Genomic DNA, 17,687 nt, shown 5'->3' on the forward strand with positions numbered 1-17,687 from the left:
GTAAGGGAGCCTTTGCTCTGGTATCAGGGTCCCTATTTCTGGTTTGGGCAAACTTTCCTGAATACACACCTCACACTCTTGTTCGGGCCTACCTGTTTTACCTTTGATCTGCATACCTACAACAACATTTTGCAACTTCGCAACATCGTCATAGTTACAATGGCCTAATATTTCATGCCATGTCTGTATGTCGTGACAGGCATTACACTTATCATTAGATTCACATTCAGTATGCAAATAATACAGCTTTCCATACACATGAATGTTAAACCTGGTACCGCCTCTGGTTATCAGGACATCTTTATCTTCTTTGAAGACAATCGTAGCTCCACCGTGGTAGCTGCCTTCACCGAGAAGATGCTCTGGGGATATGACGGTACAAACAAAGCATCTCTCAGCGTGCTGTCCGTTGCTGTCGATGAGGAAACCTCGCATTCCCTCCGCTGAGCAATTCCGCTGCATCGGGTGCCGTCTGCCAGCTCGACAATGTGCGTTTCTTGCTTGAACGCGCTGTCGAAACTTTTGAACCAGGTTATGTCAGTGATGACATGAGAGGTAGCTCCTGTGTCCACCATCAGACCCTTCTCCTGGATACTGCACGCCGGCTGCCGCTGGGTTCTGGTTCCTCCGTCTCTCACCGTGAGCGCGTAGTCCTCGTCGGCATCTTCTGAGACTTTACTCACACCATCTTGTTTGTCCTTACGCCTACACGTGGCATCTTTGTGTGTGTCGCTTTTGCAAAAACTACACCATGTTTTCTGTCGACACACTCTCGCTCTGTGGCCTTTGATGCCACACTTGAAACATGACATTTCTTTGTCTTCTTTGTTCCAGTCACGGGCGACCGTTTTGGCGGGACGCCTTCCACTCTTCCCTTGAGTCTTCATCACACTGTCGCTCGACTCAGCTACGTTGAACTTCTCCGTTTCTTCAAAACTTCGTAGTTTAGTCTTGAATTCTGCAAACGTGATGTTATCGTCCGTATGCGCCACATGTATTGCAAATGGCTTAAAACTCTCAGGCAGTCCTTTTAAAACCATAGCCACTAGCAATCCGTCTCCTAACGTTTCACCTGCGTTCCTCAGCGCTGTGATGGCGGTTTCTGCTCTGATGATATAGTCCATTATACTCTCATGGCTTGCCTTCTGAAGCGATGTCAACGTGGTGTACAAGTTGATTATACGGGGCTTTCCCTTCCCTGCATAATACTCTCTCAATATTTTCAGAGCTTTTCTTCCATCATCGGGCGCATCCCTCATTACTAACGAGAGGCTTTTGTCGTCCAACAGTAAAATTAGGTCAGCATTTTTACCTGCATCTGCTGCTCGCTCTTGTTCTGACGTCGGTTCTCTCAGAATAGTGTCCTTTAGTCCATTCAAATGGAGATATCCCAGCTTGGTTTCCCAAATCTCATACTTGGTTTCGTCTCCGTCGAATGTCGGTCGAGGCAACCTGCTCCTCCTCGTTGTTCCATCATGCGAGCTTGCTCTTCTTCTTAGCTAGCTGCCCGTTATCACGCGGTTCGTTGCGACTTTCTAACTGTTAAACTTTTCTTCCGATCGACTCCTGGGCCCATAACCTGTTGAGTTGTGGAGCACTGTTGCAGCAGCTACCGTTGCATTCGGAGGAAAGAATAAATGATGGATTTATCTTTAGCCGTTGTCGGCGTATTTATTTAGCAAGCTTCAGACACATCAGTCTCACGGTCAGAGCTACTTCAACTGAACAAATAACATGTGACACATTAGCCTTTATAGCCTGAGCCCTAGCGCCACCCTGTGGTGTAACCATATATACATACCACAGTACAGTATCACATTACATATACATATACATCTGAGTACATATCTCAACACCGTGTCATAAAGCCTTCCCCCGGTGGAAAGACACGGATGATAATATATTTTTAGTGGAGCCCACTGGCCTGTAGAAAATAGCTTGATAAGCAGCGCGGCCCAGAGGCTTGACAAGAGAAACTGTCGGTAACCCGATCCCGCCTCAGACGAGTGTTAAACGGAATCAAATTGGGAATAGATGGGCAACAAACGCCGCACAGATTCGTCCCAGCAGATCCTAATCACGTCGGAGTCCTCGCTGTTGTGTCCCAGCGTCGTAAATATAGCAGCAACATGTTTTAAATTGACGTCGGCTCCACTCAACCTGGTGGTTCCTGTCTCGGAGCACTTAGCAGAGATCGGCTTTCAAAGCTTCGCTCCACTCGCACAAGACAATAACGGAGAAATCACAAAACCGGCTGTCGACCAATCCCAGCACACCGTTATATGTTTTTATTGAGATTTACCCGCACCATTTTCTGCATAGGTTAATCAGCATTAAATGCTAATGCTGATTAACTGTTTGGTTTTTAGTTGGCTCCAAGCAAAGTGGCTTATGATTTCACAGCGAAAAGGTTTCCTACTAATGATGTGGAGTTGAATTGGTACTTGGAAAAATACCAAGACCACTTTGTTGAGTCAATAAACTGTCTTTCATCTCAAATATCCAACGCAACGCTTGGAAAAATATGAAGAGTAATCGAATGAAATCCATCTTATGCTGAGTACAAGCTGATCATCAGTCCAAGGTCTGACCTTGAAGGAATCGTATGTGTATGCGGCCTTCTGTCTATATGCTAAGAATTTTTTTTTCATTGGTAAGATTAAAGCAACAGTGAAATATATAAGGAGGTACAAAAAAGAAGAAACACATGAGACAACATTTTTTTAAAGTAATTAGAAAGATGTGTTTTTGTATTCAGGAACATAGCATTCTAATTAGATTAATTAGATTTCTTTCTTAATATGCTAATGCATGTTTCCTCACCACGCTTACCAGTTTATTATCCTCTTTTCCACAGTCCCGTGAACAGTGATTGCGTGATGTGTTTAAACTCATCAGGCTAATTTACCTTCTCCCTCTCTTTTCTTCTTCTCTCCTGCTTTTCTCTTTCTCACCAGAAGGATTTGCCTCTGCCGCGAAAAAGCAGCAGGTAAGTTAACATCCACATCACACGCATGTTTCTCCCTCTGCGTGTGTGTGCCTGCCTCTGGGCAGACTGACATGTTTTCCCGACATTTTGTGAAATTCATAGAGTTGTTTTCCGAGTCTGGACATTTGCTCAATTCTCTGTAAAAACTGAGACAAAATCAACATTTAATGGGAATTAAATCTACATATTAGACAATTTGCCATACTGCTTTTTCCACACTGCGTGAACTCGTATTTTCTGAGCCGAGACACAAAACAAGAAGGAATGTCATCCTTCGGTGCTTTGTCAGAGGAAGTTGTGGTGACATGATGGTGTTCTGCCTTCAGACGGCAGCGTATACCAACTCCTCTCTGCGGGGGTGCCGAGAGGATGGGGAAGGAGAAGGGAGCAGTAGCATGATGTTGAGGGCAGAAAGTGAATGAAGGACATCTTATTGGTTGTTTTACGTTATTTTTATTAAAAACGAACCATAACGCAACAGTTATATCTCCTATGATAGTTCCTCTTGTCTAAAAACATCCCTTCTCAGGGGGATTTTAATGTCGGCTACGCGGGACTCAATTCTCAGCTCTTGTGCTGCGAGAGAAACGTCTTCCAGAGTTTAGCTGCACCCGATGTGAAGCTTCAGCAGTCTAACAAGAATCTCATTGGGGCCGATATGAGCACAATCATATTTTTGCAGAATATTTTTTTCTCGATCTCAATATTTGATCGCGTAATGAATCTCCCTGAACATTGTTAGAGAAGAGTAGATATTTATCTTCTGTCTCCCACCATTTCTTCCACCATTGGAGCTGTTGTTGCTCGGATTTGCATCACACCCAAATCACATCCCGAGCACATCAAACATGCCAGAGAAACGTAATGTTTGTAGTTTTTATATTCAGCGTCAACATTCATGAAGGCATTGCAACCATGAACTGCTAATAGTTCAATGAGCATATTTCTATCTCACTTTTAAACAAATGTAGGCTGAAATAAAAGGGCTCAAGTTGTAGCATATTGTTTGAAGTGTTATTTTGTGGTTGAAACAATGGCAATTAGGAGCAGAGGAGGCCCCCCCCCCCCCTTCTCTGTCATTTAGGAAAGAGTGGGATTGAACGATCTCGAGAGGTTTGACAAAAGTGATCAAGGTATCATAATTTGTGGTTACAGGCGTTGAAAAAACTGTCTTTGAATGCAACTGATGTTCTTGTTGTAGCGTTTGAGCGTCTGAGTCTCTGTCCATGGTGCTGAAATGAAACTCGTCTTTCACTGGCACACCGTGTTTTACTTTCGCACAGAGGCTGAAGGGACATTAGTTTGGAAGTGTTTGTCTCTGGCAGCGCTTTGTTTGCTACATTCATGTTCACGTCTTGATGAAACCCTGTCTTCTAGCGAGATTGAGGTGATCTTGGATTTGCTTTGGAAAGCTGTAGCTGGCTGCTGCTAAAAAACACTTCACAAATCAGGCAGTATTTGTAAAAGTGTCTTATGTGAGCTCTAAAGGCGGTGCGAAAATGCCTTTGAAGATGGAGGGAGGGTGCAATTTTCCACAAAATACTTACACTCTGCCATCATCATTTCGAGTGTAGAAATCCTGAAAATGCCTGTCACATTGCTGTCGTCCAGAGTCATACTTTTCTTTTACACTTTCAACTTGGCCGCTCTTGTTCTGTGCGAGCAGAATGTGAATCTGTTTACGATGTAACCTGCTGTTGTTGACATTGTGAATGTGAAGCATGGATTTTATTCCCCGTATTGACCTGAACTTTTATTCATTTTTGTATTTAATTTTATTATCTAGTTGTGTGTGTGTTATGGTCTATTTAATATTCTGCATGCATTTTACTCTGCAGAGTTAATGTCTGGCAGCAATAGCCTGGTGATGCTAGTTTACACATGCCCGGGGTAATTTAATGTCTTTCTGCACCAAGGTGCAATTACAATTTACTGCCTCACTCTGTTCGGCCACACGCTTCTTTGTGTGTGTGTGTGTGTGTGTGTGCGTGTGTACATGTGTGTGTGTGTGTTTGTGTCAGTGAACTGGTGTGCAGCCTGCATGTGCTGTCACGAGGTGTGTTTTGTCCCTGACCTCTGACCTCTGTATGGCAGATGTCACGGCGAGACACGAAGACACTGGAGGCTCACGGGCAGCTCTCTCAGTCGTGCCCCCCCCCCCTTCTTTCTCTTTTTTCTCCCACAAGTCCTCCTGTGGGTGGAGCTGGAGTATTACACTACGGCAGTGGTTCTCAAACTTTTTCTGTCACGCCCCACTTCGGAGGAAAACAAATGTTCACGCCCCACCGTCCATGCTGAATTTTTATTGAAAGAATAATTTTGTGGGACTCAACCATGTTTGCTTTTTTCAAAATAAAATTTATAATAAAATAAAGAAAATAGCTTTCACTTTTAATTAAACGTGATTTCTCCATCAGACAAAAATAATGTAAATAAAGTTGTGTAAAAAATAACTAATATTTGGCAAATAGCTTACTGCGGCTGAAATTAACCAGTTTTGCACTGGATATCTTTTCAAGATAATAACAATAAATGAAACCTGTGAAAAACTAAACAAAACATGTTCAAATATTTGGCAATCAAGAGTTTTACTGAGTTTAATACTAAATATCTTTTCAAAACAATAACGTGCCAAACTGAATGAGTGCAGATATGTGTGAGCCATCAAGTTGCATTAGTTCAAATTCACTCAGATTCTCAAAAACCTCAGAAACCTGATCTGGTCTGCAGCTGCTGCTCTCGGCCTTGAAGATGAACATTTAATTCATTAATCTTTCCAAATACGTTACAGAGATAGGGCAATTTCATCAGAAATTATTCATAATCAAACTTAATAATTATAATTGAATTAATACATTTGACTCCAAAAAGTATATACATGTGTAATGTTCCAAAAATAAAGTGCCCACCTCCTCTTTGCACAATAATATGTGCATGGATAATATGTGTCCAATTTCAATTGTATTGTAGTGTCCTGTAAGACACATGTCATCATATGACGGATGTTTAATGTCTCTGAGTTCAAAGACTCGACAACGCGTTTCCTCGTGAGAGCCACCGAGCTTCGGAGTGAACCCGGTGGTGCTTTCAGGGACCTTGTTTTTATGAAACTGACCACGCCGATAGCATCGGTCAAACCCTCGTGTAGTTCACGGCACATCTAGCGCTTCTCTGTGTATGACGGTGTGTCCATTGCACATTTGGAGAGACACTCTTGACCAGCGCCTGCATTCCTTTTCCCTGCCACGGTCTGCGCACCATCTGTGACGTCGCGATCGCGCAAGCGTAACCTGTTAACGCCGTAACTGTAACGTAAATATTTACACGTACTTTTGTAATATGTGAAGTCTCCGCACTGCCCCCCGCGCCCCACCAGTAATACCTCGCCGCCCCACTTGAGGGTCGCGCCCCACAGTTTGGGAACCACTGGACTACGGGGGTATTGACGGGGCAATTATTGCAGAGTGAGAATAAAGTGAGCTGAAGGACACATTGCACTCAAAAACAAACACACCATGTCTTCCATGTGATATCATGCTGCCCATCCCTGTCTGCGACCCCCCAATGTGTTTCAGTGATATCATCACCCTCCTCCTCTTCCTCCTCCTCCTCCCCATCCTTCCTCACCCATGTATATTTTATCCAGCCAGACTCCCACATTAGGGACGGCATCCATTATTAAATTACTCCCCTCAGCACAACTGTGCAACTGTCACCCCACGTCAGCTTTAACATTTGGTGGATTTCTTTCAAAGAGACACACGTACACACACACACACACACACACACACACACACACAGATACTCACACATACACACACGCACACTCACACAAACATGACATGTCTCTTGGCTGGGCATTGCAGAGCAGCTTCTGTGAAATCTAGGGCAAATAGACGATGCCAGAGCACATCAAATATGGCATTTTTTACAACAAAATAAACAGTCTGTGTCTCTAAGTGCATTTTAAAAGGATGCTGACATCATTCTGAATTCATTCCTGCTGAAGATGTAAATGAAGAAAAAAATCTAAGTAATTTCCTAAAGTAGCTTGGCGCTACTTCAGATTACTGCAGATTAATACACATTTCTGGATCTTGTGAATATTTACAGCAAAACGAAGGAAGACGGTGTGGTTTATTCATGTTTTTTTAAAGAGCGGCCCGCTATTTATTCATAATTTCTTTTTTTGTTTTCAATAGCTTCCCAGGAGTTTCCCTTATAAATCCAAATCCAAACACATTTCAGTGTCAACATGTTGGTATTATTATTTACTTAAATTTGAGTAAAATGTGCTAAATGTGGTTTTGGATATGTCAGTTTCGCACAAGGTGATTGGTCGATGTCTTCATTTGTGAGAAACCTCACTTTTGTCGATTTCCCACCGCGTAGTACTCGTGGTTTACGTATTCATGATACAATCACAGTTAAAAATTAGTAATGATGTGCAAACGAATCGCAAAAACAAATAAAAGTAGAGTGTGTGTGTGTAAAGCTAAATTCAGCTTGGGGAAGTCGGGAAGCAAACAGAGACGAATGCATTGTTGGTTTTGGTAGTTTCATGGGCTTTATTGACAAAATCAAAAACATTGATTTGTTTGCCCTCCTTTTTCCTTTAATAGCTTTTGTACACAGAGGAATAAACTATATCTGACTTTGTTGGTTAGATGAATTCATCGTTGGCTCTGGTCTTTTCGGGGGATTTGTTATATAATAATATCACCATCATTATCCCTGACTGACCTGTTTTTTTCATGAAGTCAGTGCCAGCGGTAACATACACTAAAACACACACAGTCACATGTGAACCCCCCCCCCCCCCCCTTGTCATTCACATTAGTCGTCAGATCGTCTCTCCACATCTGATTGGCTTTCACTCGCTCGTTCTTGCATTCTCTCTCTCTCTCTCTCTCATGCATACTGTGCACATACCTGAACTGACCCCCCTCCCATTTCCCTCTCTCTCTACCTCTCTCTCTCGCTGCCACCCTCCCCCTCTCGCTCTGTCGCTCCACACTTCCTGACTTGGCACAATACCCTTGAGAGCAGCCCCACAATCCTCTCTCCGTCTGAGGGGGATGCTCGCCAGCCTGTCCCCTCTCTCCACCTCTTCCTCTTCCCTCCTCTCTCTTTCTTTCTTTCTCTCTCTTTCTCTCCATCTTTAATCCTCTTGTTTTCTCAGTCTGTGACATGGCTGACATTTCCAAATCTTTCTAATCATTCCCCCCCCCCCCCACACTCTCTCTCTCTCTCTCTCCCTCTCTCTCTCTCATACACTCTTGCACGCATACCCGTCTCGGCGGTGAGTGTGTGTGTGTTCAACTGGCCAGAGGAGGCTGACTCTGTGGTTGTGTGTGTGTGTGCGAGGCTCAGCTGCACTCATGATCATCTGCCAACACAGCCTCTGCTGCTAGCAACATGTTCCGACGCACAAAAAGGTAAACGGCAACCATTTGTCTCCGTGCAGTCGTTGTGACCGGTGTGGTGCCCCCACTGTGGTGGGTGTGTGTGGCGGTTTAGTCGGAGGAGGCTGCTGTGTTGTTTCCGTTGTCCCCGCCAGCTCTCCTGCTGTCTCGCCGTTGTCTCCCCGTCTCCATTTAGCTCCAGCAATACGCTGTGCGTGCCCTTGCGTGTGTGTTTGACGTCTTTGTACGTGTACCTGTTCATGCAGTGTGGTGGTGTTGCTACGCTCCACTTTCACGGCTGGCCTCTGAGCTTCTGAAGCAAATATAGGTTTGAGAATATGTTTGCATGTGTGTGTATTTATTAATGACTTTTATTGTATTGTAGTGCTGCACATGTGCACAACGATTGTGCCAGTTTTAGATTAGGGCTCACTCTTTCACACACACAAACACACACACACACTAACTTGAAGCTGTGCGCACGCTTGGACCGGTAGCCTGTGTGCCAGAGATAGCCTTATGAAGTGAAGGTATTATTGTGCGTGTCCAGGGAGCGCTTGTGCAGCGGAGAGCCAACAGCGGGCAGTGCTGGGGTGCTGTCTGCTCGGCACAGTCCCTCGCTCTTCCTCCCCCTTCATCTTCACCATCTTCTCTCATTCCTTCATTTTCTGCTCTTAGCGTCACCGCTCTGTCGATCTTGACCTCTCCTCACTAAGATTTTCTTTGTTACTGTTTTCCCCAGTTTTTCTCCAGGCAGTTTCTACCTCTTAACCTCCACATCCTCATCCTCACCCTCATCCTTATTCCCATCCTCTCCTCATCCTCATCTCTCCTCTCCTCTCCTCCTCTCCTCTCCTCATCCTTATTCCCATCCTCTCCTCTCCTCATCCTCATCTCTCCTCTCCTCTCCTCATCCTCTCCCCTTCTCTTCTCTCCTCTCTGCTCCTCATCCTCTCCCCTTCTCTCCTCCTCTCCTCTCCTCATCCTCTCCCCTTCTCTCCTCTCCTCATCTTCACCCTCATCCTTATTCCCATCCTCTCCTCATCCTCATCTCTCCTCTCCTCCTCTCCTCATCCTCTCCCCTTCTCTCCTCTCCTCATCCTCTCCCCTTCTCTTCTCTCCTCTCCTCTCCTCATCCTCTCCCCTTCTCTCCTCTCCTCTCCTCATCCTCTCCCCTTCTCTCCTCTCCTCATCCTCACCCTTATTCCCATCCTCTCCTCATCCTCATCTCTCCTCTCCTCTCCTCCTCTCCTCATCCTCTCCCCTTCTCTCCTCTCCTCTCCTCATCCTCTCCCCTTCTCTTCTCTCCTCTCCTCATCCTCTCCCCTTCTCTCCTCTCCTCCTCTCCTCTCCTCATCCTCTCCCCTTCTCTCCTCTCCTCATCCTCACCCTCATCCTTATTCCCATCCTCTCCTCATCCTCATCTCTCCTCTCCTCATCCTCTCCCCTTCTCTCCTCTCCCTGATGTACAATCTGTACATACCCTTTAGTCCCTCCCGCGGTGCTTCATTTTGGCAGCCTTTATCTCATCTGATCACAGGGGGATTAATATGAGTCGTCCCTGTTGCCCCGACTGTGCGGGGAATCAACAGCGAGGTATTCTGCAGCGGAACAAGGATAAAGCCTCCTCTCTCTGAGCGAACGTGTTTACGGGAGTGAACATGTGTGTTTTAAAAGGAGTGTTTGTAAGAGTTGAGCACGTCGACGGTCCGTATGTGTCTGTCTCGTGTAAATGAAGTTTCCTGCTTATGAGTACGTATCAGCACTCGGCAGCGTGACATGGTATCAGACTCCTTATTATTAAATAGAATAAAAGAGGCGTGATTGCTGGTGCTGAAACTCTAGTGTGGAAACATTTTCCCACAATACCCGGCTCTAATTCTGAGTTATAAATATAATTCATCCTGCATATTTCGCTCATTCTACTTTCATCCTTCTCACTCGCTCATTCTGCCTCAATCAAATCTGTGTGTGTGCGAGTGTCTGTCTGTCGGTCACACACACAGACATCTGTCTGTCTGCATTGCTTTGAGAGTGCATGTGTGTTACTGCTTTGTGCCCACTCCCAAACAGATTGAGCTAAAGGAGGACAGTAAACATTAGTGAGAGTAAGTGTGCACGAGGCACGAGACAGAGCTGCAGGAAGAACAGAGCCGGGCGGGATGAAAGGCAGAGCATCAGTTAGAGTCCCATCCTACATTTAAAAGCAGCCCAGAGGAGGGTCAACAGCCATGACGATAAACTCTCCGTCTCCCACCGCTCACTTCAAGGTGAACTCCTTCGGCTTTTGAGCTCATAGCGGCGGGGAGACAGAGGTATATACATGTATATACGACACTATTATCCCACTCACACACTGTGTGTACATGATGCACAGTGCAAATGATCCCACTCGTGAACAGCACACGGGACGTTTCATCCCACTCACACACAGAACATGGTTTGGTTACTTGACGGCCAAAAGAAGCAATTCAACATTTTATTCATTTAGCCTACGTTCTCTTTCCTGGACTCGGAGCACAACAGATGGCTTTTTTTTATTGCTGATTATAATGACACTACGTGACGTACTGAGCGAATGTATTTTAGTAGCACCAAAACAACCCTCGCCTCGCGACAGCAGTTTCATTTGGCACATGTCTACCGTCTCTGTGGCAGGTAATTGAGGCTATTTTAGGCTTGATTACTACAGCATAGATTACGAGGATGGACCTAACAGCCCGTAAGTATCGGTAGGTACCACAATTATCGTGGCGTCAACAAATGAGCCACCTTTACAGTGAGGCACACACTCGGTATGGTGATACGGCTTTTAGAGATCACGAGCTGAAGGAGCGTTCTCTGCATATTGTTCCCCCTTGAGGTTAAAACAGGAACTTGCCTACCTGCGTCCTTGCAGCACCGGATGCATAACGAGGTTGAGTGACGCACATATGAGCAGTTGCATTGCCTGTCTGGTCTTCTTTTCTTTTTGGTTTGGTGCTGATGGAAAGATGCTGGAGAGAAGGAAAAAACTCCCTTCCGTGCTCTCGTCCTGTTGCTGGTTCCATGACACCACCATCTGTTACTGGCCGGTGTTCAGGCCTGAACCACAACACACAGACTGTTTGTGCTTCATCTTGGATGCTGCGCTGACACGATGATGCAACATCTCATATACAGGCGTGAGTTGGAAGACAGCCATATAAAATAACTTGGTCCCGTTACATTTTTAATCTGATTCAAAGTGGCAATGCTCAGCAGGAATGTGCAAGTACACACTAGTACACATTATTTACAAATAAAAACATTTATGTAAAATATTAAAATAAACAAAAAAAAACAAAAAACTACAAAGACAAGACACCTGAGAGGTAATGTTCAGGTTTATATCCTTATTAGTCACACTTTATGGTGAGGGTCGTCCCCATAAATGATCATGACCTGAAAATGAATTTAGTCAGAGTACTTCATTAACTATCAATAATGTACAAGAATTACCATCTCATGCATGACCGGATTAATTAATGCGACAATCAACAGCGACAGCTAAACCAGAAACACAGCGGTGTGCATGCATTATGTGTGTGTTATAATCACACTGGGTCTGTCTTTAACAGCGATAAATATCATATTGTTATTATTATTATTATTGGGGAACTATTTGTTGCTAATGCACCAATCATCATTTGTGACCTCATTTAAAGTCAGCTGTTCTGTCTATTTTGACATTATGAATTAAGAAAACCTATTAACACATACAGGGTCATTTGGGTTTTTAGAATCCATTTCTATTCGTGCACTGCTGTGACTGAGTGTGTCTCGGGCTGCACCTTTAAAGAAGAAATGAACAGATAACTCAGAACTTATGACAGACATACCTCAGTTGTTGCACACATCATTGTATTGAGTTCTGCAGGAATGAGTCCTAAAACCTGTAATTGAGTGTTTTGCTCCTCCGGTTCAGTCAATGTTTAATGAAGCCTGAAATAAGGTCTGTAAGCTGAAGATACTGTAAACTAAGTTAGCTTTTTACTTCTGGTGATTACATATAGGGTTCCAAAAATGTGGTAATTTGATTATCACCAAGATTATGTTCCTGAACAAAACGTGGTAGAATCACAAATGTGTGTTTCTGCAATTATTTAAAATCCAATGGAAAAATCCCATGAATTTGTTATTAAGGGAACCAGTGTGACGCATACGTCCGGGGTTGGCCTCCAAAAACTTGTGTCCCTGCAGCACTATATTGTTCTTGCATTAAGTCATGGATGAGATGCTGTTTAGTTTGTGTACATTATTGATCAATATTGAAGTGATGCATGAATGAATTCATGATAATTACCCAGGCACGGTTTAACTATTCATCTGATGGAACGATGGAGCGTAAAGAACGTGTCTTTGAATATTGATTCCTAACATGCAGAATTATTGAAAAGCACATTATGACTTTAAAATGTTCTATTTAAAAAGAAAGTCGTTCAAACATACCAGTGTAGCATTGGGAGCTTTTAAGATAAACATCTTCATTTTCTATGGGATACAAATCTGTTCACATAAACTGTGTTTAATCTGGATTAAAACCCTTCTTTTAATCCTCATCAGAAGTTCGGCAGCTCGCTCCCCGGCTCCTCCGATGCACGTCGACACTGAACCTCAGATACTGTGCCTTTGGTGTATGTGTTAGTCAGTCCTGATGGGCAGGTGGTACCTTGCTTGGCAGCCCCTGCCATGAGTGTCAAGTGGTCGGAAGAAAGGAAAGGCGCAACACAAGAACAAGACCGTTTACTATTTGTAAATGAAAACCGGAGGATGTCTCGCTAGTCCTCTCTGTGACGACAGACTGAATATCTTTGGACTAGCGGACGGACAAAAGCAGCTCTTTGAATAAGTCTTTATACACCAAACAATAAATCAAGAAAGTAATCGGAAGATTTATCAATAACGAAAACAATATGTTGTGGTGAAATTGCAGACATGTTGTTGCCAGTCTGCTGGTCAAATAGGCTTCTATGTGATGTGAAACACAAGTTCTGACCTTCAATCCATGATGTCACCGTCGTGTCAAGTCATCAAAAAGCTCTAAATCAAAACATTCACTGCACACAAACCACCCGGTAAATAATCATCCGATCACAAAATGTCAAAGCTGTTCGTGTGTACAGTTGAATTATTGAGCTGTCCTTGTTTAAACCCATTAGTGTCAAAGTTTAAAGTCTCGTAGTATTACGCCAGACGTTATATTGAGTTAAACGTCCTACCGCCATCTCCATCCTTACTTCCCTCTAAGCGGACGGCGCCTCGGTGTCTTGGTGCGCGATTCTTGCACCTTCCGCCAAAGAAAGTTCCTCGTTTGTTTGTGAAAACATTCTTGGCAATAAACCTGTTTCTGATTCTGATTTCTGAAGCGGCAGCCTTGCTCTGTTGTGAATCCATATGCATTATCCATTATCAGATTAAATCATTTTTAATGTCTATTAGACATGCTGCGAGACTCCCCCACTCATGCAAATGAGTGTGGCTCATCGGGGGAAGTGTTTCATTCTGAATGAGGTGATGGCTGCAGATCATTTGCTGTGGATAAAGGTCACCGGTGGGAACAAAGTGAAATGTCACCCTCGTGGTGATTCAGAGCACCTCTCGGGCCGAGGTCGTCACAGCAGCCGTGACGCGGAGAGAGAGAGACACACGAATGCGGACAAACGGGAAACGGGGAAAAGAAACAGGGGAACTGGCGGCGACACATGCGGAAGGGTCTGGATAGGTCTTTGTGCTTCCACAACGTTCCTGACGCTTCCACACCTTTTAGAGGACATCTGACAACGCCTCCGTGCACTCAAAAAAACGATTCAAGCCCTTCTTAGAGGTGACACATTTAAATATTGTTTGATACATTTAAATAAATCAATTACAAAAGGAAGATATTTATATTGAATGGGTGTAACACAAAATGTATGAATACTTTCATTTATTAGATTTATTTAGGTTACACTCACAAAAACGATTCAAGCCCTTCTTCGAGGTGACACATTTAAATATTGTTTGATACATTTAAATAAATCAATTACAAAAATAGATATTTATATTTAATGGGTGTAACACAAAATGTATGAATTCTTTCATTTATTAGATTTATTTAGGTTAGATGGTGTGCATATCAACTCAAAATAAATGTGTTTAATTGAGGACTACCCTTTGCGCATGCGCCAGCTGAAAATCAGTTGTTTACAAGGTGAAGACACTTACGGTGGTGTAGTGGCTAGCACCGTCGCCTCAAAGCCAGAGGTCTGTGGGTTAAAAAATACCCAGTCGTGCTATCCTTCTGTGTGGAGTTTGCATATTTTCATAGTTAGTTAGTTTATATTTTGCGGAACTCAGGAAGACAGTTGGACAAACACAAATTAATTTAATTTAATGAATAATCATTTTATTTTAGATGTCGATTTGATACATGATGACTCCAGGATGTCATTCAGTGATCCCACAGTATGACAACACAAACAAAAAAAGCTATTATTATTATTATTATTATTGCAAAAAAACACAACAAACATACAAAGAGAATAGAACACCTACAAGCCCCAAAATACAGACAGTAGCCAGTATGTCAAATACAACAGTAGTACACAAAGTAGGAGCAGATACTTATAGTTTATAGCTTTGTTTTGGACCTTGTAACTTAATTACATTGTAATCATCTCTTGACTCTGTATGTCCAGGCTAAATTTGAGTTGGAGTTGCTAGAGGCGGATTAGTGGATGGATAAAACAATGAGGAAGAACAGGGTGTGATTACTTTGCCCGTCCCTGACCCTTTGAGGCAGGCTTTTTAACTACCAACAATTTAATTGAGTTCATCCAATGAGTCATTTCTTTGAGTGTGTGCAGAGGAGTGATGTGACTGTGGATGTTTATGGTGTCCTGTTGTCTTCCGTGTATGCGCCGCTGTGGGCATCGCTGGATACCAACTTTCAACTTCCTGTCATGGTCTTCATTGGTAAATGGAATCGCCGTCATCAGTGTAAAGGGTCAGTCGGGAAGATCAGAATGGCGGTCTTGTTTTAAAGAAGACCTTTTGGCGCTGTGATGATACCCAAGGCAGTACCTCTAGCTGAAGTCTGCTAATTGTGGTTAAAGAAGCTTAGATTGCATCTTGATTCGAGATTACTTTTTCCTCAAAAGAACGGTCAAGAAACTTCTATTTGCAAATAACAGACAAATGTCATTAGTCTTGAAGTAGTAGATCAGCCTTCAGTTTGGAGACTCCTTTGCCGGGAGAAGAGCGGACGGCAGCTCTGGAGGCGGAGCTTCAGGAGGAAGCTGTAACAACGCCAGCGCCTGTGGGCCACAACAGACTGGTGGTGGCCTCGAGTCTCTCTGGGGGCAAGAAGTGAGGCCGGGGGACTGCCGCTGTCAGCCCACTGTTTAGCTCATTTTCGGTAACCAGTGTAGCATGACGTCATGGTGGAATTAGCAGGAGAGCTAGCGAACTAGCCGGACGCCAAGTGAGGTCAATTAAATGCTTCATCCACTCACTGTTGTCATAACGTTGGGAAAAGCTCAAAGTTCCTCATAACGTCCAATCAAAAAGGACGGCGTCAAGGCAAAGAGGAGTAGCCAATCACAGAGAAGTCGACACGGCATCAGATGCAGGTCGGACTGACAGCAGACCTCCGTGACAACTTTGTTATTTATCAGTCGGCCACTTCCCCACTGCAAGCTCAGCCAGAATACAGTCTGAACCTCGGCCAACATTAATTATCCACCCAATTGCTCGATAATTCAGGCAGTCAGCTACTTAGTCTGCCAGCCAACTCTTTTATTCAGTCACACAACAAGCTCACTTATCCGTTCATTACATAATCAGTCACTGTGGTTAAGAGTCACAACTAAGCACACTGCCCTTTTTATTTATTTATCCAATCGCAAACTGAGAATTGCACCTCAGTTACGGCATGTTTCAAACCTGCTCAAGTGATTGGGTGACTCAGTGAATATATTTGTTGTCTCTGTGACCTCTATTCTCTACCTGTCTCTTTTCCACTTCATGCTTTTACTACAGTAAGGCCATGGTTGTTACTTTTTTTTGGGTTGTATTTTCTACCTCATAGCTTGGCCTCTATTTCATGGGGGATGATCGCAAATTGCCTCTATTTATGTCTCTGTGTGCTACATTGCAGAGCAACAAGAGAGCCATGTGACTAACCCCGCAGCTACCCCAAACACCAAGACGGTGGTGTTGCATGTTCTCCTCCTAGTTTCACCCCGTTGTTTCTCTGCTCTCCCGGCCTCTTTTCTTTTTTCATCACCGGTTTGATTTCTTCAGCTGCATGACAGCATCACTCAATCATATATCTGAAAGCCTCATGTTTGATCCATCTGCTCATGGGATCCATCTACATCCTGGTGGACCTGTCAAACCCTAGCAGTAAGGACAGTGGATGTTGTGTAATCGGATGCACGGACATGGAAACAGCTTGTTGGTCCAGAAAGCTTTTTGAAATTTAAAGGGGTAGGGTTTTATCCCTTCCATTTCCCACAGTTGTAAACATTCACTCCCCTGAGAGAGATTTTTTTTGATTTTTGAAAAAACTTTATTTCAAACCGTGCACCACATAAAACCAAATTGCAATCAACACAAAATCTCTTTCACTGCAGCACCAATCCTGAAAAAGAAAATTGTTCATGATGCTCAGGTTCATTAATAACAAAAACAAAAGCTGCTCCACTGAGGCCAGGTGGTGTCCTGCCCTCAGTCGCCCTCGCCTCTCGCCCTCTTCTCCTCGTCTTCCACCAGCAGCACCTTCCTGAGGTCACACAGGATCTTCTTCAACCTGAAGAATTCCTGTGGAGTGAAGGCTCCTCTCTCGTCCCTCATTGTGAGGAAGGTGGCAGAGAGGAAGAATTTGTCTCTGCAGAAGTGGTCTTCCACCTTTACGTGCCACATCTGCTTCGTCTTTCAGAGGAAGTCTTTTAGCTCCTCCACACTGTAGTGTGGAAGAGGGGTGGATTCCTCCTCCGAGCTGGACTCTGGCTCCTCTCCTCTCCTCCTCGACCTCCGTCTGCCCGCCGTCACCTTCTTTGCCTGTGGGTTTTCTCCTTCCGCCCTACACTTCCTCTTTAGCCGGGGGACTCTGAGGCTCTCCTCCTCCCCCTCCATGTCCACCTCACTGTCCGACAGCACCACCTCTCTGGCACCTGCCCCCCTCTCTTCCTCTGACTCACCCTTTTCTACCTCTTCACTTTGTCGGGCCACCTCAGCCCCAGCCCCACCCTCTTCTCTCCTCTCCTCCTCACCCTCCTGGTCTGCACCAG

The 17,687-nt window shown here is 44.2% G+C and overlaps 1 protein-coding gene across 2 annotated transcripts in view; it reads left to right on the top strand.

Annotated features, from left to right (window-relative positions):
- The window catches only part of mast1a (microtubule associated serine/threonine kinase 1a), an 83,077-nt gene that overhangs the window by 10,383 nt on the left and 55,007 nt on the right, over positions 1 to 17,687 (top strand). Inside the window, exon 2 of one of the 2 annotated variants that reach the window (XM_056408917.1) lies at positions 2,958 to 2,989. In XM_056408917.1, the coding sequence (XP_056264892.1) occupies positions 2,958 to 2,989 (32 nt within the window). The remainder of the gene's footprint in view (positions 1 to 2,957; positions 2,990 to 17,687) is intronic. The other variant, XM_056408918.1, reaches the window with a different exon arrangement.

The sequence above is a fragment of the Pseudoliparis swirei genome, chromosome 24, assembly GCF_029220125.1.
Source record: "Pseudoliparis swirei isolate HS2019 ecotype Mariana Trench chromosome 24, NWPU_hadal_v1, whole genome shotgun sequence".
NCBI classification, from domain to species: Eukaryota; Metazoa; Chordata; class Actinopteri; order Perciformes; family Liparidae; genus Pseudoliparis; species Pseudoliparis swirei.